Below are 23,610 nucleotides of genomic sequence, written 5' to 3'. Positions count from 1 at the left end.
AAGTATAAATACTGGGAATTCCCTGGTGGTCCAGTGGTTAGGATTGCAAGTTTCCACCACAGGGGGCATGGGTTCAATCCCTGGCCAGGGAACCAAGATGACCTGCGTGTGTGTGTGTGTGTGTGTGTGTGTGTGTGTGTGTGTGTGTGTGTGTGTGTGTGTGTGTGTGTAATAATTCCTTTGCAGTTAGAACTGATTCATCCACCACAATGTTACAGGGAAATATGGCGTAAATCTGAGAAATTGGCTCATTTGCTGTTGACCTAAGAACCTGGGACGTGGAGGGTGTGCTGGCAGGATGCAACTGTGTGTGCTCAGAAACTGGTGCCGTTGCTGGCGGATGGGTAACGTTCACTTAGGGTCCTCTTATGTACTGACTGGGTGAATAATGAATTGGTTACATTTTAACTTAATTTGAAAATAAAATTGTAGATTGAAGGGGCCTCCAGAATGGCTTTTCCTGTTCTTGTGAGCTTGGATGGTGGATGGCCACAGTGAAGTGCCACAGATGGGAGATTAAATGGCAGATGCTTCTTTCTCTCCGTGCTGGAGGTCCGGTGTGGGCAGGCTGGTCCTCCTGAGGCTTCCTTCCTGGATATGGACCCAATCTTCTGTGTCCTCACACGGCCCTTCTCGCGGGTGTCTGTGTCCTTGTCTCTTCTGGCAAGGAATGCTTGAACCAGAGCTGTGCAGTGAAACTTCTGTGGTGGAAGGTTCTAGATCTGTGCTACCTGTATGGGCACCCAGAGCCACATGTGACTGGTGGGACAGAGGAATTTAAAGATCGTGATTAACCTAGTTTTAACGTTAGTCAGATATGACCGTCAGCTCCCCCAGTGGATAGCGCAGGTTGTCTAAGGGACTTTTAAATTGTTAGTCACCTCAGTTTCCAGCAGTGACCCTTTGTTGCCACCCCTGATGGCATCTTTGGGGGTAACTCCATGTGAGGGGCCCGTGTTCTCAGGGCTTCTGCGCCGTCCCTATTGTGATGTAGAGTCAGCTGCCTCTCGGGTACCCCTTTGTGAGGGTCATTTAGAACCCTGCAGGTGGGTCGGTGCCTGTGGGCGGACGGGCAGCTCCCCGGGCTGGTGGGGGCACTTGGGCCGGTCCTGCAGCAGCAACGGCGGTGATGGCGTTGGATGCGGGCACCTGGCATGGTAGGTGTGGCAGACCTCAGGTGCGGGAGTCTGATGGCTGGGGCGTCCGAGTGGAGCCGCGGGCGATACTCTGGATGGGATTACAGGCTCTCGGCTGTTGGGCAGCCTTTATGGGAATTGGATTCTTGAGTCAGAAGCAAGGAGGCACCGGTGCTAGGTGTGGAGTGGGAACCCCATGTCTGCATTGGAAGCACTGACCCAGGCCGGGAAAGGGGCCTGCCTCTTCCATGCCAGCCATGAAAATGCAGACTCTTCTAGAAGCTTCACTAAGTCGTAGCTTTGTAGTGAAGCCCCTGCAGAGGCCTGGGACCTTCTACGCTGGTGTTTTCATTCAGCTGATTCGCCTTTCACTCTTACAGCTGAATTCACTTTTCTTCCTTGGAGCAATCTTTAAGTGCTGAGTCGAGTTACAGGAAGTGTCCAGTTTACTCTGCTTGGAGCACAGTGGATGTGAGGACTGTGAGGTATCACTTACTAAGATTAACTTGTGATGCCACATGCTGGAGCATAAAGGCTGTTCATAGCTTCATCTCCCACAAACTCGGAGATTTTAAATGGGCTTGTCTCCTTCCTTGTAAAGGGAGTTACGTGTTTGAAGACCTGCTTGGCCTCAAAACCTGTGCCATCCTGGGGAACCATTTACACAATTTGGTTTTAGTTTCAGCTGTAGGAATTTGAAACTTGAAGTTCTTTTGAGTGTTTACGTAGAAGAAATAAAATATGTAAGGATATAAAATAAGAGCTTGAATGATAATTCCCTTTGGAAAAAGTGTACTAGTGCTCGGTGTCAGAGCTCCTCATTCACTTATTTGTTCACTTTCATCAGAACCTTCTTTCTCTGCAGGATTCTAAGCTCCCTTCCTCGGTTCGCAGTACTCTTCTGGAACTGTTTGGTCAAATAGAAAGAGAATTTGAAAACCTTTATATTGAAAACTTAGAATGTGAGTATTGCTCTTATTTTAAATACTTTTATAACCTGTCACTTTTCCATATGAATATTTGAGAGTTTCATCTCTGGGTCACATTCACCTTTGTATTCCTTTTCTGTTCTTTGATGAGCTTGGGGGGCTTCGACGGCACTTGTTTACTATCTTCCAGATCTGCACACTCAGGTCAGGGTCTGGGGGCAGGGAGGTGGGGGCGTCTGTATCCTGCTGGAGTGGATTGTGACCGCAGGTCCCTGCAAAGTGGGGACAGAGGCCTCGTCTTGCTGGCGTTCCTGCACCCCGCGTCTGCTTCTCTTCTTCCCCATCCCCTGCCTTCCTCTTCCTTCTTCATGTCCACTGTGATTCAATACTTCCTCTTCCTTCTTCACCTTCCACTGTAATTCAGTACTTTCCTCTTCACTTTTTTTCTGTTTTTGGTCACACTGTGTGACTTGTGTGACTAGTTCACCGACCAGGGATTGAATCCAGGCCCTTGGCAATGAAATCCTAACCACTGGAGCGCCAGGGAACTCCCCACTGTTAAATTTTTTTCTTTTTTTCCCTTCAACTTTTAATCTTTGAGATGTGTAGCCCTCACTTGACACTCTGGTGCCAGACAACAGTAACAATAGTCAGGTTTTGTTATTGAACGTTTCCTCTAATTATTTGAGGGGAGACTAAGTATTTTATTGAGTTTCAGACAGGACCAGAACAATGTTTTTAAGTGCACAGAACAAAGTACAAAGGACGTGAACTCTGTTGAAATCCAGGAGCCCTGCTTGGGGGTCAGTAGCACAGTGTCTTTCTGGTGTGGCATGAGTGGTGGACTTTGTTTTTGGAATGTCTTTTGAGTTTTTTGGAACTCTGTGGCCATCCTCTTGTTTACTGGGATATCATTCATGTGCTTGTTTAGACAATTCTAACACGAAACACTTTTATGTTCTCAGTTTTGGAATTGGTGAATATACCTGAAAAGCACATTATTTTACTTTTCAGTGCGTAGAGAAATCGAGACTCTTAATGAGCGCTTAGCAGCTGAAGGACAAGCTATCGATGGAGCAGAACTGAGTAAGGGCCAACTCAAGACAAAAGGTGAGGCTGGCTTCCTGTGGGCGACTGCAGGGAGGAAGTCTGCCTCCAGTGCAGGGAGCACTCGCTTCCTCTCCATGGTCAGCAGGCTTGAGTAGCATCCCTCGGGTATGGGTGTGGTAGGACGAGGAGGCTCCAGGAAGCCCATGTTTCTGCTGGTGTGGACACGCCCCGGGTTTGCACTGTCCTCTGTGTCCTCGAGCTGTCTCCCCATCCCAGCTCTGACGTTCTTGCTTGTGTGATTTTCTTGATGGTTGGTTCTGTGTCTCTGCAGCCAGTCACAGCACCAGCCAGCTTTCTCAGAAACTGAAGACCACCTACAAGGCCTCCACCAGCAAGGTATGTGTGGCTCTCAGGCCATGATGAGTGTGCGGGTTTGCATGTAGTGCAATGGAAGAGAGGAACCTAATATTTAAGACAAGTATTGGAGATGTTAAGTGGCTCCAGGGCATAGGCACTTGGATGCTACCTATGCTGCTTACTGTGGCTGACACATCGTGTGTTAGTAGGTGTGGTCTTTAGTAGGTGTGGTCTTTTTTGTGGGAAAGTACATTTTTTATTGTTAATGTGGCTTGATAAGGAGATTCTGAATTCAGAGAAGCTAATAAATGGGTATAAAGCAATGGAACTTACATTCTGAGTTATAGTTAGATTTTAGTTCATCTCTTCTTTAATTTGCTAAGTATGATAAAAAAGTGAAGGTCCAGAGGCAGAATAGAGACATTTGTCGTATTTTGCTGTTTTATAAATCATTATCTGATCTTTTTAAAGTGGCAAGGATTTAATTATTTGGGAATTAGTTTATCTCTGGGAGAGTACTACTATGAAATAATATTTTGAGGTGATTTGTGTGCATCTCTGCTTTGGGGTATTTGGAATAAACAAGATAAATTACCTGCCTAACTTAAATGAGTGTATAGTACTTTTGCTTAATTTTAGGAGGAAGTTGAAATTTGTGGTGAGTCTGCTGTGAAGGCATAAATAGTTTTTTGTTAGCTTTTTATTTTTCCCTTAAGTAACTTAAGCTTTTATCCACAGTGAGATGAACTGCAACTCAAGGAGCAGCTTCAGTCTTAGGCTATTTCTGCTTATTTGAAAGTCTTTGGTAATTTTTTGTTTTTTTAAAAAATGTGAATATTGCCGACATTTTCTTGTGTTTCCTTTGATGTAAGTGGCTTATTAAAATTTTTTTGTTCTGTTATATCTAGCTTACATTTAGTAGTTTTGAATTTTTAAATAAATTAACATTAAAGTACTTTTAAAAAATGTCAAGTGACATTATGTTCTTACTCATTTAACTTCTTGTTATGTTGTTTTGAGTTATATTGTTTATTCCAATTTATGTATACAGTGTCTTAGAATTCCAAAATTTTCTCATCCTTTCTGAAGTAGAGGCAGAAAGGATTATATAGAGTCACCTCTTACCATGAGTAGTAAAACTTAATATTTGAGCAAAGGTAATGATGTGTACAATAATTGCTTTAAAAAAGTGTATTAGAAATACTAAAAGCCCCAGTCGTTTTAGAGACTAAAAATTTATCTGAATTTATAAGAAACATACTGGTAATGAACTTAGTAGCCTGTGCACACACCTTAAAGAGTGAAGGTGAAGTGGAGCCCAGGTCTGCTCTGCTGCAGTGAGTGTTCTTGGAGGAGCGGACGGGTTCAGGCTCCTCACCCCCAGCAGACCCGCCCCTCCTGGGGCCTACAGACTGACTCTGAGGCTTGTGGGGGCAGCACCACATGCTAACCAGCAAACTGTTTCCTAGGAACTTGTGAAATTGTTCACATGGGTTTTTATAAAGGTGTTTCTTTTGTTGTGAAAAAGCCTCTCTTTGTTGTTGTTGTTCAGTCTCGCTAAGTCGTGTCCAGCTCTTTGCACCCCCATGGACTGTAGCTTCCCTGTCCTTCACTGTCTCGTGGAGTTTGCTCAAACTCATGTCCGTTTGAGTTGGTGATGCCATCCAACCATCTCATCCTCTGTTGTCCCCTTCTCCTCCTGCCCTCAATCTTTCTCAGCATCAGGGTCTTTTCCGATGAGTTGGCTCTCTGCATCAGGTGGCCAAAGTATTAGAACTTCAGCATCAGTCCTTCCAAGGAATATTTAGGGTTGATTTCCTTTAGGATTGACTGGTTTGATCTCCTTGCAGACCAAGAAACTCCAAGAGTATTCTCCAGCACCACCGTTCAGAAGCATCAGTTCTTTGGTACTCAGCCTTTTTCATGGTTCAACTCTCACATCTGTATGTGACTATGGAAAGAACCATAGCTTTCACTATGTGGACCTTTGTTGGCAAAGTGATGTCTCTGCCTTTTAATATGCTGTCTAGGTTTGTCATAGCTTTCTTTCCAAGGAGCAAGTGTATTCTAATTTCATGACTGCAGTCACTGTCCAAAGTGATTTTGGAAACCAAGAAAATAAAATCTGCCACTGATTCCCCTTACATTTCTCCTTCTGTTTGCCATGAAGTGATGGAACCGGATGCCATGATCTTAGTTTTTTGAATCTTGAGTTTTAAGCCAGCTTTTTTACTCTCCCAAGTCTTTGAGACCCCATAGATTATAGCCTGCCAGGCTCCTCTGTCCATGGGATTTCCAGGCAAGAATACGGGAGTGGGTTGCCATTTCCTCCTCCAGGGGATCTTTCACACCCAGGGACCAAACCTGCTCTCTTGCATCACCTTCATCGGCAGGTGGATTCTTTACCACTAGCGCCACCTGGTGCTGGCGTGCTGCAGTCTATGGGGTCAGACATGACTGAGCAACTGAACGCTGACAGGGAACTACAAGTGCCACCTGGGAAGCCCTTTGTTTTTTTAGAGTAGTTTAAATTTTATTTTAGTGCAAAGGATAATTCAGAAGCATCCTTCTGCTTTTGCATCACAAGTGTTCCCTGGAGGTAATTCAGTCTGCCTCATGGGCCTCTGTGTAGTTATGCCTGAGTCCATATATGGAAAGCAGTGATTCAGTGGTCAGAATGTGGCGTGCACCTGGAAGCAGTGCCTGAGACCATCTGCTTGACGTCATCAACCGCAATCCCTCTCCTCCAACTTCACTGGAAACGTGGTTGGCATGAGTCTTGGCCATGACCTGCGTTTCTGCTGGGCAAGTGGGGGCAGTTGATATCTCATAACGGTGTCTGAGAAGTTGCCCACCACTTGTCATGGGCTTTGCCCCTGCCCCTCCTGAAGGCGTCTGGATGGCTTGTGGGATGTCAGTTCCCCAACCAGTGATGGAACCCATGCCCTTGGCAGTGAATGCGCAGAGTCCTGACTGTGGGACCACCTGGGAAGTGCTGTCCCTCCTTTTACATTTAAGCCAAGTCAGGAGTGTGTACTGAAGAGTGAGTCTCTCTGCTGGAAGTCTGTTTCAGCCTTTCACTGTGTCAGGAATCATTTGAAGGCTCATCCTGGTGGTGGTGGAACAGTGGATTGTGTTTTAAGTGTTTATACTAAAAGTAAACGTAGATGCATTTTTAGGGCTTTGCTAAATCAGTGTTTAAAGCAGCTGTAGAATACCTCCCACTTTTTTTTTAACTTAGTTTTACCATTTCAGTATTCTGATTAACTTTAAAAGCAGAAAAGCCATCTTTTATCCCAGAACAATTAAAAAACCAAACCCTTTGTGTTTTGTTAGCGTCTCCCTCAGGTTCTTCTGTTATGAGAGAAAGGGGGGACTACATGCTGTGTGGGTCGTACAGGACACCGCCGCCTGACCACTGTGCCTGAGTGTCCGTGCCAGACTGCGTGCTGCCCGAGGCCAGGGCCCGCTGGCCCTGCCCTGCCCTCTTCCTCCTCCGGTGCAGGACTAGCTGAGACTGTGCTCAGTGACCTCACTGGGGTCATCTTTTCATTCCTTCTCACCTTAGATTCTTTTCCTCCTGGTCATGTGTTTGGTGTGAATTACTAAAAATAAGAAAATACAGGTCTCCCAATAGTAAGAGTAATTAGTGTTAAGGGTTTGGGGTATACCTTCCTGACTTCTTATGTCCTTTTTTTTTTTTTTTTTGAGAAATTGGAAATGTGTGATAGTTTGAGTTTGTGTATGAGGACATGTAAGGTATGCAGACAGGCAAGCAGGCGGTGGGGGGTGGTTGTGGGGTTCTTCTGAGGCCTTTGTAAGGACTTTGCCCTGCTTTGTGAGATCCAACTGCACCTACACTGTGTTGCTATGTTTCAAATTTTCTTTTCAATGATTTATGCATTTTCCAGACATATTGTCTTATTTTTTTTTTAACTGAAACATATTTGCTCAATAAATTCCATCACAATTTCAGATCGTCTCCAGCTTCAAGACCACCACATCCCGGGCAGTGTGCCAGCTTGTGAAGGAGTACATCGGCCACCGGGATGGCATCTGGGACGTCAGTGTGGCAAGGACGCAGCCGGTGGTGCTAGGGACGGCGTCTGCTGGTGAGTCTGGAACCACGCCAGCCTGGGGCAGGACCTCCCCTGAAGGCAGCGCAGCCAAACGCTTGCCCATGTGCCTATCAGCATCCGAGTGAGTGGCTGCATTTGGAACCACTGACTGTCTAGGACACTGTCCGGTGGCACAGGGTGGATTGCCTCTCCATGGCATTAGGTAGTTGTGATTGGCTTTCTTGTTAGCCATAGTCAGTGTACATTTGCTTTGATAGTGTATTTCACTTTTCCCCACTCTAGAGGTCCCTCTAAGGATGTGCTGTGTGGTCTGACAGTGCCTTGCTGGCCTGGCGTAGGGGTGCCACTGCCAGGAGTCCTGGGGTGGCATCAGAGAGCCCCGTTCTCCTCCTTGGAGAGGAAGTGCCTTTTGAGAGCTAATAACCTAATAACCCTTCAGAAAAAATTCTTGGAATTATAAATGTGCTCGCTTGTGGAAAAGGAGTGCCAGCTTGTGAGGAGTTATGCGCTAAAGCCAGCCTTTCTGAGTGGAAATAGGAAATGTAAAGTCATTAGAATGATGAAAGTTTTCTGTTGTTTAAAACTGTGTTCATACATGAGCACCCCAGATTATTTTGGAAATTATAGCTTAAAAGATACAGAGACCCTTTTATGATATTTCTGAAATCTCACATGGATAATTAGCACTTTTTGTCAGGTTTCGTTAACGAGTGTCCTTTTTATCTTTGTTTTGGAGAGGTCCAGAGAGCATAGATTATCTCAGATAATTTGGAATTGGACTTGGGTGCTATTTGCATTTGAATATAGCTTGATGTTCTGAAAAGTCTTACTATTTTAACAAGATGATAAGCCTGTGACCTATGGACCCTGGTGTGTCAGGTCCCAGGCCTGGTGCTGGCAGCATGGCCATGCCCTGGGAGTCAGATCCCCAGGTTCCCCTGCCAGTTCCATGGCCCTTGGCAGGTCACTGGCCCCCTGTCCTCTTGCATCAGTTGGATTACAAAGGAGTATGAGCAAAATCCCATGAGGTACAAGTGGTGATGAAACTTCTCAGTTTTAGAATTTTCATCCTCCTCTTTAATTAAAAAGACTAATGTTGGCAGCAACTCACTTGCGTTTGTTTGGATCTTGCAGATCACACGGCTGTGCTGTGGAGTATCGAGACGGGGCGGAGCCTCGCTAAGTACACGGGCCACGTGGGGTCAGGTGAGCCGCAGATTGTGGGGCTTCCTCTTATGGGGGCCGGGCCTCAGCCTCTCACCTTGCACAGTCTGGGACTGACGTGTGCACACTGGCTTCGCACTGTCCAATTGCCGAGGCTCCGTGGTGCAGAGGTGCTGTATGTGGGCCCTGCGGGTGCTGGTGGCCGCTGGGCTCCTTGCTCCGGGCACTGTGGGTTGTCCCACTCTCCCCTCTTCCTTCTGGCGCCCCGGCTCTCGACCTGTGTCTCGTTGCCCCTGGCCAGCTCCCCCTTCACCATGCACAGACTTGGAGGTGGCCTCCAGGGTCCGCTGTGTCCCCCACGGACTTAGGTGAACCCCCCCTCTCCCCCCTCCTCCCTGGCACGTCTCCCGTCCCATCAGTGGGGGTGGACGGCTGTCCCATCGGGGCTGTCCCATCCTGCTTGGCCCCCCACCCCTGCCTCGTCCACTGGTACCTCCAGCTGGACCCTCCATCTCCCTCAGGACCGTACCTGGGGGCTGCTGCTCCTGCAGTGGGTGTGACATGCTGAGTACTCAGCCTGAGCGTTAAGAAAGTGTTAGCTTGTGTGACAAACCCATGGGGGCCTCGTGCTTGTCCTCACTGCCCATCTCCACTTCTCCAAGTCAGCCACTTGGAACAGTTTTAAATCTTCTCCTCTTCCCTTCCATTTAGAAAAATAGCCTGTCTTTATTGTTTCTTACTTTTTTGAGTTTTAGACGAGAGAGGGGCTCCTGTTAAGAAGGAGACAGGCTCTGTGCTGCTGGTCCTCATCACCGCACAGTGTAGCCCACAGCTCCCCGAGCACGTGCCTCACTTGCAGTCCCCAGCTTTGCTGTCCTAAAGGGAGTAGTGGTCTCATTTCTGTGCAGATCGTGAACTCGTGGCTTCTCTGGAGGGTGGGTGTGTGGGCAGTGAACAGTGTCCCCCACCATAATCTGCCTCTGCCTTTTGTAATTAAGTTTTCTTTTTTCATCCTGGTTTACTTTTAGCCCTCAGTGACTTCTCAGTGTTTAAGAGATCAAGTATTGTTTTCCTGTGTAGCTGACTCTTGAGCTGTTTGGTAGTTCATATTTAGTTATTTTGTGTTGTATCTCTGTTCTTTTTATTCATAGTTGAACGGAACGAAAAAACTTAATACTGAATTATCATAATTCTTTAGTTTTTAAATTTAACCTTACAATATATACTGTAGCTGTAATAGATATTGATGATGTATTCTTATTGTAAACCTGTTTTTCAATATTTTTACTTTGCAGTAAATTCCATAAAGTTTCATCCATCAGAACAGTTGGCCCTCACCGGTATGTTGATTTTTTTTTTCTTTATTGAATAGTTATTGCTGATCTGAAAACAACTGTCATTCCTTTTCTTATCAGTAGCGTCAGCATTAGTCACGCCAATCACAGAAATTGGTCGTTAGTAGATATTTCACAAGTTGCATGAAAAATGAATAAAGAAAACAACACCAAGGGTTATTTTTAACCAGCAGTGGCTTGCGAGTTAGTTTGGTTCTCCTGAAGGTCTTTTTACAGAGCCTATACCTGCTGCCCACTCTCTGGCTCTCAGGCTCTCTCATACCCTGTGGGCACAGAAAGGAGGTCAGCGGTCCTGGGTTGGGTACCTGCAGGGCTCGAGTCTTCACTTCTTCCCGAGTGGTCTTCCCAGAAAGAGCTGCAGTTCCTTGGGTTTGTCTCCATCTCACCTAGTGGTCTCAAAAACACTTTCATGGTCACACTGAGAAGTTGGCCCATAAAACTGTGTGACCCTGTGGACCACTGTGGTGTTTTGGGGACACAGATGTAACCTGAAGCGTGAGTGTGTGTCTAGACCAGTGATCAGCAGGCTTTTCTGTGAAGGACCAGAGTACCTGTTTTCATCTTGAGGCTGGTTTGAACAGGCTTGCACCTGTGGACAGGTGACAGCTAGTGAATGTCTGAGCTGACCTCTGCGGAGCAGTCAGCTGGGAGTGAAGCCTTGTTATGGGGGCCATTTGTTGTGTGATTGGGGAGCCAGGGAGCCGGAGGGAGACCAGGGACAGCTGGGCTGGAGAGAGGGGGCTGAGGTTGAGACGTGTCGGGAGGCTGCGGTGGGGACAGTAGCTGGCAGAGTGGTGGCCTGGGGAGAGAGGAGGCACATGGGGCTGGGACTGGATGCCAACTCGAGAGGCCGGAAGGTCGGGCACTTTGATGCCACGAGGCCCATGCTGCCATCTGCTGCTTTGGGGGAGCTTTGCAGCCTTTGCAGCTAGGGAAGGTGGAGTCCAGACGGTGCTCCTGTGTGGGGTGGAGGCGGCCCTTTGGCACGTCTTCAGGCCATTTGTGCCTCTCAGCAGCCCTCTGTCTTTCCTGGGTCTGAGCACCCTTCACGGCCTGGCTACTGGCAGTGAGGACTCAGTGCCACCTGCTCCCTGTCCGGGGCGAGGTGCCTCCTGGTTCAGCGGACGGGATCGTGCACTCGAGTTACTGTGCAGGATGTGTTACTTGGGTGTTTGTCATCTTAGATTAGCCAGGTGGAGAATAAAATCCACTCCTTGTGAGTTTTCTCTGAGCCTTCAGAGCTTTCCACCTTGGGATGGAGGGAATTATTTTTATAGGTAATTATCTCTGGGCATCTTTGCTATTCCTGGGAGCATCTCAGAAGAACCTGTTTAAGTCAAGTTGATCCCTTGTGATGCGTGCCAGGTAACACCCCCACATCCCCCCTGCCTTCTCTTCTCAGCCTCTGGAGATCAGACTGCCCACGTGTGGAGGTACGCAGTCCAGCTGCCCGCTCCTCAGCCCGCGGCCGACTCTAGTGTAAGCAGCCCGTTTACTTACCCTGAAAGCACGACCCGGAGTATGTCGGTGGGTTCTGGACATCTGTGAGTTTTAGGAGAAACTTAATGGTTTCTGTTGTGCACTGAATGTGTGTGTCCCCAAATTCATAGGTTAGAACCCTCACCCTGGGGGGCTATCCGTGGAGATGGGCCTCTAAAGAAGTCACTAAGGTCAAGTGAGGTTGCAGGGTGGGGCTCTGACCAACAGGATTGGTGTCTGGAGGAGAAGAGGTGCCCGAGGGCTCCCTGTGCCTTCTCCCTGCGTGCACCAAGGAGAGGCCAAGTGAGGCTACCGTCTGCCTGCCAGGACACCAGCTGGGCGCGAGCCCTCCCTACAGGCCGCCCAGCAGACCAGGGCGTGTGTCTGTCTACATCGCCTGTGTTTGCATTTACTTTCTTTTCCACAAAAGTTATAACATCTACATATATTAGTCCTTTAATTTTATGGTTAGGTTAAATTTTTAGTGTTTTATATATTTGATTGTAGACAACTTGTTTGTCTCTCATGTGAGATAAACCCTGTAGGTCAGTGGGGTGTGTGATGTCATTGTCATGTGGGTCAAGTTTTAATGTTGGTGACAAGTTAGGTTGCATGTTGAGAAGAATGGACCACAGGTTTAAACCACAGACCGCCCAGTTCCTACCTGTCCTGTCGGATGTAGTTGCACTGCGTCAGCCCAGTGCCTTCTTCGGGTCCTCACGTGGGCTCTTGTCCTCCTCCTGGGTGACTTGATCTGATCTCCAGTTTCTGTGGGGTATGCACACGGTGGCCCTCCCTGCGCTGCTCCCACAGGTGGGGGTCCTCGCAGGCCCAGGGTGCTGGGTGAGTTCACATGGTCGAGCAGAGGTTAGATTTCTGTTTACGTTTTGGCTGCAATTGTTAGAGGGTGATAGTAATCTTGCAGTTTTCTTATTTTTGCTTGTGAAGATCACTTTTCTCTTTTTAAACCTTTTAAACATTGTTCTGTTTGGAGATTGGTTAAGTAATTAATAAATTCCAGTAATGACTAAGAGTGAGCTTTCTTCAGGTAAGCAGTCTTAACAATTCATTTTTTAAAATTTATTTTTAAACTTTTGGTCATGCTGGGTCTTTATTGCTGTGAGGGTTTTCTCTAGTTGCGGCAAGTGGGGGCTACTCTCTAGTTGCGATGCACAGACTTCTCATTGCAGTGAGTTCTCTTGTTGCAGAGCATAGACTGTAGGATGCATGGGCTTCAGTAGTTGCAGCTCCTGGGCTCTGGAGTGCAGAACTTGATACTTGTGTCTCTAGGACTCAGTTGCTCCAAGGCATGTGGGATCTTCCTGGACCAGGGATTGAACATGTGTCTCCTGCATTGGCAGGTGGATTCTTTACTACTGAGCCACCAGGGAAGCCCCTTAACAGTTCATTTTTAATTGAGTGTGTTATGTATATATTTTTTATTTTAACAGATTTTATTTTAATTCTGCCGTGTTTGTAGATGTGACACACATACCCTTGCGTACGTGTGTCCATGTGGTGTGTACTCTCACATGGTGTGTGTATGTACGCTTACTTAGTGCCAGACGCCTGCTGGGTAGGTCATAATGGTGGTTAAGTCCTGGAAGGATAGGCAGTAGTGGTCTGACTGTGCAGCTGGTCTGCAAGGTCAGGATCCCCAGGGACCTGCCTCTGCTTCCCCAGCAGCAGCTCTGTGGTGAGGACGAAGTGGAGTGCTCCGACAAGGACGAGCCCGATGCAGATGCCGACCCGTCCAGCGACTGTCCCACCATCCGGGCGCCGCTGACGTCTCTGAAGAGCCACCAGGGAGTGGTCATAGCTGCTGACTGGCTGGTTGGCGGGAAGCAGGCAGTGACAGCCTCCTGGGACAGAACGGCCAATCTGTATGACGTGGAGACGTCAGAGCTTGTCCACTCCCTGACAGGTACGTCATGTGAGAGGGACTTCTCCTCTGGATTGAGTGTTGGCACAGCTGTGATTTTCAGAGATCCTCCTGAGTAATGGAGCCATTAGTGGTTAAATTCTTGCCTGGAGGATCCCAGGGACGGGGGAGCCTGGTGGGCTGCCATCTATGGGGTTGCACAGAGTCGGACATGACTGAAGCGACTTAGCAGCAGCAGTGGTTAAATTTATCTTATCTTCGGGGGGTGTAATTGCACCTAGAGACATGGAGTATGCAGATATTTGAATGTGGTTGGTGTGTTAGCTTTTTTTTGCTTTAATTTCCACACATGTAATATCTTAAAATAACATGAATTTATAACATGGTGACCCTGGGCAGGAGTTTTGGGCACGTGCTCGCTGACGCTCTGATTCTCAAGGTGTTGGGGGTGGGATGAGAATGCTTGCGGGGTTGTGCCCTCACCTGAGACCTGCGGTCCTCTTACTGCCATTGCAAGGATCCCTTTCCTGTAGCCATTTTTCTGCCGGTTTTCAGCTGGGGGCAGCTTTCAGTACCTGGAGGCAGCTGCAGCCCCCTTCCCCCAGCCCTGCCAGAGGCTTCTCACGGTGTGCTCTTGGCTTTCCTCCAGGCCAGCAGGAGCGGGTCTCTCTCGGGACCCTTAAAAAGGCCCACCTGACTAGGGCAGGGCACCCAGGAAGTCTTTTTTTTTTTTTTTTGACTAACTGAAAGCCATGTGATTTGGAGGCCTTAGTCATATCTTCAAAACCCATATTGCGTTATAATGTACTGAGATCACCAGAACACCATCCCACGCATCTGCAGGTTGTGCCTACATGCAGGGCAGGAGCCCTGCAGGGCGTGTACAGCCCCCTGCCTGCCTTCATACCTGCTTGTCAGCACATTTTGTCATTGAGTGATAGGGTCCGTGCGCTCCACCTGTGGGTTATTAGAGGTTCTTCTCACATGTGAAACTCAGAACTGTACTTTCTGACACACTCAGCCATTAGAGACCCTCCTGACCTTCCAGCCATCGGGGTCAGGAGTGTCCCTCCCACACTGCTCGTTCAGCTCTTTTGTATGCACGAGAGGAAGGGACATGGGCCCCCCCTTGACCCCACACACCGTCCCCACGACTGCTTTTCCTGGGAGTCGAGCAGGGGCCTCACCGTGACTGTGTCCTCCATCTCCCACAGGGCATGACCAGGAGCTGACGCACTGCTGCACGCACCCGACCCAGCGGCTGGTGGTGACCTCCTCCCGCGACACGACGTTCCGTCTGTGGGACTTCCGCGACCCTTCCATCCACTCCGTGAACGTGTTCCAGGGCCACACAGAGTGAGTCTCGGTCGCGTAAATGTCTTTTTAACTCTGGTCTGCGCTGGGAGGTGACTGGGTTTTCTAGGCTGGTTTTCTTGATCCTCTTAACCCAGTGGTTTTCTGAGTATTGAAACAAACACTCAGATGTGCTGTTCGCAGGAGTGTGGCTCTTCTTCCCTTGTGTCACCCTGGAAAGTCCCTGTGGAGTATTCTCAGTGGATGGTTGTTTACACAGAGGCAGTGTTTCTTACTGTGTGACTGCACGTTTCATGTTATTATGATGTGGAACACACTTTGGGAAAGCTTATTTTCATTTATAGGGACTTGGCACAAGGTCTCTAGTGAAGTGTGTTGGACTCTTAACATCTTCTGTGATGTGAGTACTTTAACTCGAAATATAGGTAATTCGAGTGTTCTGTGTGCTGGTTGTTCCTAAGGCAAGGTGTAGCAGTGTAGGCTTCAGCATCACCGACTCAGTTCTGTAGCCCAGCTTCTCTGGGAGCTGGGGGAGAGATTGTTTTTTCCTTTCATTTCTGGTACTGTTATCCCAACTTTCACGTGGCTCCTGTGCCTTTTTCAGAAAGCAGGGTTTGAGATGTAACACTTACCTGTAAGATAAACGAACATCTGTAGGTGACGAGTCCCCCTGAGATCTGGCTGTATTATTTTTGCTGGGTGGAGAGAGAGCTCCGGGTGGAGTGTCTGTTTAGGATTTTCATCGTACATTTGTGAAAAAGACAAATGAGTCCCCCACCCCCTTTTTGGTATGTTACTTTTATTTTCACTCTGTATTATGAAATTTCTTAATTATAATAGGAATCTTAACAGGATTTATGCAGTGAAGCTTGGGGTCTGTATTACTAGACAAGCTTTTGGTGGCCCAAGGTGACTGAAACGCAATTTGACTGAAATGCAATTTTAGAAACCTTATGTAACCAGCTGTTTTCCTGATAAGTGGGGATTGTGGTGTGTCTTGTTCTTGGAAATGACAGAGATGTTTAGTTGGAAAAATTTGGAATGTCACAGGAGTTTCAACTATTGGCAGTTCATTTCTCATATATTTCTGTTATCAACTATAGCCGAAACCCAGAACTTTTTGTCTGATGAGCTCAGTCCTTGTGCGTTCATGTGCTTTCCACCACCACCTGAGGACGGCCTGATGGGGACAATGCCCTCGCACCTCTGTGACGTGCAGTCAGTGGGGCTGGACTCCGGCCATGTGGGTCAGATCCAGGGCCGTTCCTGTGAACGGCTCTCACTGTCATGAAACTTACTCTGGGGCTGGAACCCCTGCTGCACTTAAGAGAAGCACCCCCCTGCCCTCTAGCACCACCGCCTCCTGTGGAGTGTGGCAGAGTTGTCACCCTGATTTTAGTTTCATTTTGTTTTGTTTCCATTGCTAGGAAAAGGGGCCAGCAGTGGAGGCAGTCACTGGTCATTAAGCTTCCCCTGTGGGTGGCCGATGACTCCAGGCTATGCCCAGCTGATGGTGTCTACACATGCCATAAACTCTGGCATTGAAGAAATCAGAACTTAGCTCAGCACGGAATATTTCATTCTTAGAAATATCTGGGAATGCAGAGTTTTTTCTTTCTTTTGCCTAAATTCCTTTCATATAATTGTTTACTTTATTCCTAGAGTGTGAACTCGGGGGCTTTCTTGTCTAAAGAAAACAAGACACGACGTCTCATAGAAAAATTTCTTTCTGTCTGCACTTCTGGACCTGACAAGGTGTTGGCAGGATGCCTTGAGCGCCCTGGAGCAGGGAGCAGGGTGGGGCGGTGGCGGTGCCCACAGAAGGTCGCACCCACGGCTCTACACGTGTCATGTTCTGTGCAGCCCATGTCACTACTGATGAGTGCTGTACGTGGCTCTGAGGCCTGTGTGCACAGGATCTTGTCAGGGCCCTCGGCTGGATAGTCATCAGTACCTTCTGTCGTGTATTTTCTTGTAGGACGCAGGGCCTGGCACGCAGTGGTCAAGGGAGCGGTTCTGGGGTTCAGCCTCGTCGTGAAGTGAGCAGGGAATGTCTGTACTGAGCCTGGGGGTAGCTGGAGAGGGGCATCAAGTGAGGTCTGACCCTGCTTCCTGGAGTGTCCCCTGCCCTCCTCCAGGGGAAGCCGGATTTGAAATCCCAGAAAGAATCGGTGTGGTGCAAACCTGACTTTCCTTTGAATGCTTATTATCTCAGGGTCTGCTCCTTGGGGAGCTGGCCTTCCAGGACTCCTCAGAAGTTTGTGTCATTGGGAGATGAGTTTCCGTTTCTCACTCAGGCATCTGAGATCATGAACTGCTTGAGCTGAGCGTTTTGTAACTTGGGAGGCTCGTGCTCATGGGGGCAGCACTCTGAGGGCCCAGGGTGTCCCCGAGGATGAGTTCCTCCTCGGGGACCTTAGCTTCTACAGCACAGCTTGGAGGCTGGTGGTCGGAAGGTGGGGGGCCGCCCGACCCCTGTGAGCATCGATCAGGTCCTTGTGGGTTTGTGCACAGCGGCCGTCAGGCAGGAGGGTGGCATAGGCCATGTGTCAGGTCACACCTGGGTCTGCACTCCACCTGCCCCTTACACTGCCTGCAAAGGTGGAGGAGTTGAGAAGGGTCTACCTGGGCCCCATTGCCAGAATGTGTGCTCCCTGTCTGCTCACTGTGCCCCGTCGGAAGCCCCATCCCCCTCAGAGTGAGAAGGAGCCTGCGGCTGGTGCCAGAGGAGTTGCTGCCTCCTGTCTCCAGGCTTCATTTTCTACATCGTGCACTTTCTTCCTTGCCCGGGAAGTTTCAGCAGATTGTTATACAGAGCAGCCGTTTCCCTGTGTGATGGGGGGACAGCTGTGGGTTCTAATGAGGAGCCCAGCTTTCCGTCTCCGCTCACTGAGGCCCGCAGAGGGAGCGGAACGAACCTTCTAGGCGGAGCCGCTCCGTCAGCTGGAGGCACACGCTCGGCTGCTCTCGGTGACAAGATAAATGAGGCGGCGGGCGCTGGTGGGGCCAGGCTTCCACCGCACCAAGGGACCATGTGGGAGAGGCCTTGGGAGGACAGTCCTTGGAAGGACCGCAGCCAGCCTTTCGATTTGATGCCCCGTGATACCTATCAGGGTCCTGATGCAATGAAACCCAGCGTCTTTCAGCATTTCATTAACAGGGTTCGACAAGCTTTGTGGGGACTTTTCCCACTAATTTAGGAGAGTGTTAACTGAGGTTTAACTGGGCCAGACCTCCTGAGGCCTCACATCCACAGGGAGGTCACCAGCGTGGAGGTATCCGCCCTCAGGCCCTGTCAGTGGCCGGGCGCTCATATGGCCCTATGACCCGAGGGGCAGCAGCACCTGGTTCCCACTCAAGCCCCCACCGCGTCCTTGTTGTCAGATGAGGAGTTTGGACGAGTCATAGGGTTGCTCTTGGGGTTACCCTTGTCTCCGTCTTTCTCCCTGTGGTGCACTCGGCCTTTGACCTTAACACAGTGGCCTCCAGGTCCATCCCACTCTGTGTATGGACCACATCCTCTTTACCCAGTCCTCTGTCAGTAGACTCTTTGGTTGCTTCTGTGTTGTGGCTGTTGTAAACAGTGCTGCCATGCACTTTGGGACGTGTGTATCTTTTTGATTTTTTTTTTTTCCAGTTAAATACCCAGAAGTGAAATTGCTGGGTCACATGATAGTTCTGTCTTTGTTTGAGGAATTTCCACAGTGGTTTTCACAGTGGCTGCACCAATTTACATTTGCATCAACGCTGTAGGAGGGTTCCCTTTCTCCCCACCCTCTCCAACACTGATCGCTTGTCTCTGATGACGGCCGTTCTGACAGGTGTGGAGTACCAGCTCACTGGGGTCTGGTGTACATTTCCCTGGTGATTAGTGATGTTGAGCACGTTTTCATGGGCCAATTGGCCATCTGTAAACCTCCCTTGGAGAAGTCTGTTCAGATTATTTTTTAAATGTTTTTTCGTTGTTGTCGGAATGAATTTTTTTCCAGTGCTCTGATTGAATTGTCTGAAAGTCTCAGTTGGGATGGATGTTTAATTGTCTGCTCTAGAGATTTTGGTGGGTCCTGTCTATCTGGCCCATCTTGTCTGGGAGCCCTCTCCTTGCCGGGATGAGGTGAGACTGCCTTGGAGAGGTCAGTGGGGCCCCTGTGCGCTGGTGGGGGTTAGCGGGAGGACCAGTGAGCAGAGTCGACAACTCATGGTGTCCACATCCCTGCCTCCCCGCCTGCCCAATAGGCGCCGGGGTGGCAGGATTGGGCGTCTGCTGTGCAGTGTGGACAGGGACTTCCTGATGAGGTTCTGACCCCATTCCCTCTCTTGGCAGCACTGTGACCTCTGCCGTGTTCACCGTGGGAGATAACGTGGTCTCTGGCAGTGATGACCGCACCGTGAAGGTCTGGGACCTGAAGAACATGCGGTCCCCCATTGCCACCATCCGCACAGACTCTGCCATCAACAGGTGATGGGTGCTCCTCCATGGACCATTAGGGTGGCCTTAAGGGGGCTTGTGGCATGTGTTGGCTTCCTGTAAACTTGTGTTCACTTGGTACGGCCTTGGGAAAAGTGCTTTAGACTCCCAGGAAAATATCTTTTATTGATCTTCTAGTGCACATTCTGTATTCTATAAATACTGAAACCTGGGTATAAAATCAGATTGGTGTATTGAGCTTTTTAAGAATTAAGAATGAGTCAATTTTTGGCCAGAGGTTACTGTGTAGCACATGTAAGTTACAGGTGAGTAACTCAGCCCATTTGATGCCATCGGCTGGTAACACCTCGGTTTGCTAATGTGTTTTGGCTTGAAGAGTGGAATGTATGAAACCCCCACTGCATTATTGCCTGTAATGTCAAAAACTTGTGTTGTCATGGTTGGTTACGTAACTGACTTTTCTCTCCTCCTACACGTTGTAGGATCAATGTGTGTGTTGGCCAAAAAATCATCGCCCTCCCCCACGACAACCGCCAGGTGAGGCTGTTTGACATGTCGGGTGTGCGGCTGGCCAGGCTCCCGCGCAGCAGTCGGCAGGTGCGTGCTGGGGCCACCTGTGCCGGGGGTGGGGGGCGGGGCCGGCTCTCTGATGTGGGGAGCTCCCAGCCAGCCTGGCTGTGTTCAGTGCTCCAGGAGCCCCTCCTGAAAGAAAGAAGTTAATTCTCACAGTGGGTTTTAATTACCCAAGTACATTCAAAACAACAGTCTCACATGCAGTCAGTAGAAGAATGTTCACAGTTTTACACCCTCTTCTTACTGGGTCTCCATCAGAAGTACTCGGTCATTTGAAGGTCAGGACTCGGGAGCACATGGGCCCAGTGAGCAGAGGGGTGTGAGTGGGTGCGTGGGGCCCAGTGAGCAGAGGGGTGTGAGTGGGCACGTGGACCTGGCGTGGGTGCTCTGGGCCCCTCACTCCCCAGCTTCCTAGCCCCTCCCGCCTGCTGTGAGGTTGCTGACACCAGTGTCCTGCAGTGGGCCTGGCATTTGTGGTCTCTCGTCCGGAGCCCTGACTTCAGTACCTGTCTCAGGTGACCTGCTGCAGTTTTCTCAGTGGTCATGGAGGGGAGGCCTTGCTCCTGCTGTGGGCGTCCCTCCACTGGCGGCCCTGAGCCTCTGGCCTGGGAAGGCCTCCCCAGTGTGTGGATGGCATCACCCCCCCGCCGTGGGGACATCTTGCAGAGGGAATTTTGGTGCTGTTCTGTTGACAGTCTGTTTTACTTATGGGATTTCTGTCAGCTTTTCTGTTGTATATTATAGTACCTGTTGTATATTATAGTAACAGGTCAGTGTGTCCACTTTAAACTCCCCAGATAGCCTGCAGTGTTTGTTCCAGCATTCTGAAGGTGGCAGGAATCTACTTGAAAGGCCACTTATTTTATCTTTGTTTTATTTGGCACCAAAGGTATATTGCTAGCTCCTTTATTCCTTGAAGCAATTATTTGTTCAAATGGTATTTGGGGCCTTTGAGTGAATTATATTTGTTTCTTCCCATATCATCCATCCTCATTTATTCACTAAAACATCCCAGGGGGACTGTTTCTGCATTCTTCCTGTTGACTGCCATCTGACTCCTGTTCTTGGAGAAAGGGTCCTGAGGCGCTGGTTGGGCTGCACTGAGCTCAGCCGTGTTCCCACCCCTCGTTTCGCGGCAGCTCCCTCAGCAGCACAGGAGGTCTCCTGACTGGTCGAGTTCATGGTCCCCCTTTCTGACGGGTCGTGGGGGTGTGCTGCGTGTGGTCCCGCTCTGGCCTTGCTCTAACAGCGCTGTGCCTGGTTGCAGGGCCACCGGCGGATGGTGTGCGGGTCAGCCTGGAGCGAGGACCACCCCGTGTGCAACCTGTTCACCTGCGGTTTTGACCGGCAGGCCATCGGCTGGAACATCAACATCCCAGCGCTGCTCCAGGAGAAGTGAGGGTGCCGCTCCGAGGCTCCCGCTGGCTGGGGACTGTGCCTGCCGGCTCGCTGGGCGCTGGGACGCCGCGGCTGTGGGCGCTGGACCTGAGCAGGGTGCGCTCTCCTCACTGCACCCAGCTTGCATGAAGTGTCCAGAGGTGTGCCCTGTTGTTTCTTTCCGTTTTGTGTGTGTGGGCGTTGCGGCCGTGAGGTGGAGCCCCTTCTATGGCCGCTGGTGTAGTGAGTCCCTGGTGTGTCGGGTGATAGGAGGGCGGGGCATCTGGGCGAGTGGTCAGTGGTCTTTGGAGCGATGGCACATGTGTGCCTGTCCGGCGGGAGTGGGCAGAGACCTCACGTCTGTGTGGGGTTCTAGTGTGTGCTAACTCAGCTTCACCTCTGTGTTCTGTTACAGTTGTGAAATCTGCTTGGATTTTAGAAGTTAAAAAAAAGCATAGAATGTTGAATTTGCAACATTTGGACAGTTTCTTTTGAAAAGAAAAAATTTCTGCTCTTTTTATGGAAAACCATTTCAATCTCCTGAGGTATCTCATGCTGGCAAATTCTGAAATAGAATGGTTCTAATCACCGATTCCAGATATTAAGTAAAATTTAAAGCACTTTAGTTTATAGCTGTGGTTATAAACAGTTTTTAGAAGTTTCAGATGACTTATCCATTGAATGTGACTTGACCTTTCTAGAAGGCCCTGCTACCTGAAGACAAACCTTATTTATTTTCTACACCTTGGGTTTGCATGTTTCCAAGTGGATTCACTTCCTGGTGGCATCTGAGAGCCAGCAATGCAAATAAATGAGTTCTACCTCAGACATGAAGTATTTGGGAAACTTGGGGTGTCACTGTTACTGGCTCAGGCACTTGTGATTTAGAGCTGGAATGAGCTCATCCAGAAGGCAGGAGAGGTGGACGCAGCGATGGCCCTGCCCAGGAAGGGCTGCCAGGGGCCCCTTCTGCCTGGAGCCTGTTGCTCTTGCCTTCTCAGGACTTTCTGTCCAGTGTTCACGAGTCGTGTTTCTTGTTGAGTTACAGTTTCATAGCGAGACATCTCAGTCCCCCCCCTCCGCCCAGCCTCCCCCTGCACTGTTTGTAACCCTTGGAAGCTGTCCTGGGACAGGCATGGAGAGGGACACTGGAAGCCATCGTGTTGGCCTTGTCTTGTAACCGCTTCCATTTTGTGGTGTCACAGGTGGGGCAGCCTGAGTGCTGGTCCTTTGCCCATGGGTCCTTCTGTCAGGCCCTATGGTAGCCGACCTCAGGCCTCTTGGCCCTGGATGGTCAGGACTGGGTCTGGGGGATCCCTGGCCGGGTGGGAGGGAGATCTGAAGAGTGAGGGTGAGATGGCAGGAGTTTCAGGGCAGCTTTACAGCAGCGACGGCTCAGGAGCTGATGTTGGAGTCCGACATTCCCTGACTGTTTGAGGATGGCCCCCACTCTGAGTCTCACTTGGAGCTGCCCCCCTGCCCCCGTGCACATCGGCCTCTCTCCTGCTTTAGTCTCACAGCTGAGTGTCTTACTAGAGTCACTGCTAGCAACATTGGAAAATGTCTGCAGGTCATTGCGCCAGACTTACCCAGATCTCTGCCCGCTGAAACAATAGGAAGCGAGTGATCACAGCGTGTGTGCTAGCCATGTGGCTGTGCGGACGTGCGGACGAGGCTCCATATGCAGCCTCATCTCCCTCCCCCCGCCTCCTCCCTCCCCAGGGCTTGGCCCTTCTCAGGAGCGGGACCCGCCACTGGTCACGGGGCGTCTTCAGGCATCATGAAGGAGCTGGGGGTGCTGTGTGTGCACACCCGTTTGTGCACGTGACTCTGTGCGAGGATGTGTGTGCATGCGGCTGCAGTGAAATCATGTGGCCCGTTGCCTTGATCTCATCTGAAGCATTGTTTGAAAGTGGGAGTGGTTTTGTCCATGTGGCAACGAGTCCAGAATTTCCTGTCACAGCAGGAGGAAATGTGTGTTTACTGGAAACCACGTGTCAAGAGAATTTCTTGAGAGGTGTGTTGTTGGACAAACGACACCCTTTCTCAACCACTGCACATCAGTTTCTGCAGAGTGAAAATTTTTACCTATTCTGGAACTGAAGAGTCCTATGTAAATCATCTGTTGCTTAAATCTGTGAAAAATAAGTTTTTTGGGGGGGAAAGTGTGCATTTACAAGTGTTGTGTAGAAGCAGGTGTTTTTACTGTGTTGATGTAATTGTTCATACGTGTTCAGTGTCTTCATTGCAGTATGATTCATTAAAAACCCATGTTCTGTAACTATTGTTGCAAAAGTGTTGTTATTAGGAGTTTTTAAATTAAAAATTATTATTTTGCTTTTTTTCATGCTTTTGCTTTGGTAAAGCATTATTAATGGCTACTGAACGTCACAATCATGTAGAAAGTGAACAAGTTAATTATAGTATTGCCCATTTGAAAAACTTTACTTTTAGACTTCAGAGCTCAATTGTGTTTTATTTTCTGT

At 49.3% G+C, this 23,610-nt stretch overlaps 1 protein-coding gene across 38 annotated transcripts in view; it reads left to right on the top strand.

Annotated features, from left to right (window-relative positions):
* WDR37 (WD repeat domain 37) overlaps positions 1 to 23,405 on the top strand; it is a 34,872-nt gene extending 11,467 nt beyond the window's left edge. For 5 of the 38 annotated variants that reach the window (XR_014073540.1, XR_014073542.1, XR_014073538.1 and 2 more), the window contains exons 3-15: positions 2,002 to 2,098; positions 3,080 to 3,175; positions 3,447 to 3,511; positions 7,449 to 7,584; positions 8,686 to 8,757; positions 10,011 to 10,055; positions 11,473 to 11,549; positions 13,236 to 13,473; positions 14,646 to 14,787; positions 19,070 to 19,204; positions 19,657 to 19,771; positions 21,015 to 21,285; positions 21,540 to 23,405. Coding sequence is in view for 20 of the 38 variants with exons in the window: in XM_081558564.1 (XP_081414690.1) it covers positions 1,140 to 1,157; positions 2,002 to 2,098; positions 3,080 to 3,175; positions 3,447 to 3,511; positions 7,449 to 7,584; positions 8,686 to 8,757; positions 10,011 to 10,055; positions 11,473 to 11,597; positions 13,236 to 13,473; positions 14,646 to 14,787; positions 19,070 to 19,204; positions 19,657 to 19,771; positions 21,015 to 21,146 (1,416 nt within the window). In the remaining 18 variants the exon portion in view is untranslated. Of the gene's footprint in view, positions 1 to 1,044; positions 1,158 to 2,001; positions 2,099 to 3,079; positions 3,176 to 3,446; positions 3,512 to 7,448; positions 7,585 to 8,685; positions 8,758 to 10,010; positions 10,056 to 11,472; positions 11,598 to 13,232; positions 13,474 to 14,645; positions 14,788 to 19,069; positions 19,205 to 19,656; positions 19,772 to 21,014 lie in introns of those variants that run through there. The other 33 variants (XM_081558556.1, XM_081558558.1, XM_081558555.1 and 30 more) reach the window with 18 other exon arrangements.
* Positions 23,406 to 23,610: the final 205 nt, after the last annotated feature.

The sequence above is a fragment of the Giraffa tippelskirchi genome, chromosome 13 (genome assembly GCF_054371585.1).
Source record: "Giraffa tippelskirchi isolate mGirTip1 chromosome 13, T2T-mGirTip1v1.2.pri, whole genome shotgun sequence".
NCBI classification, from domain to species: Eukaryota; Metazoa; Chordata; class Mammalia; order Artiodactyla; family Giraffidae; genus Giraffa; species Giraffa tippelskirchi.
This window is presented reverse-complemented; position numbering and strand designations above follow the sequence as displayed.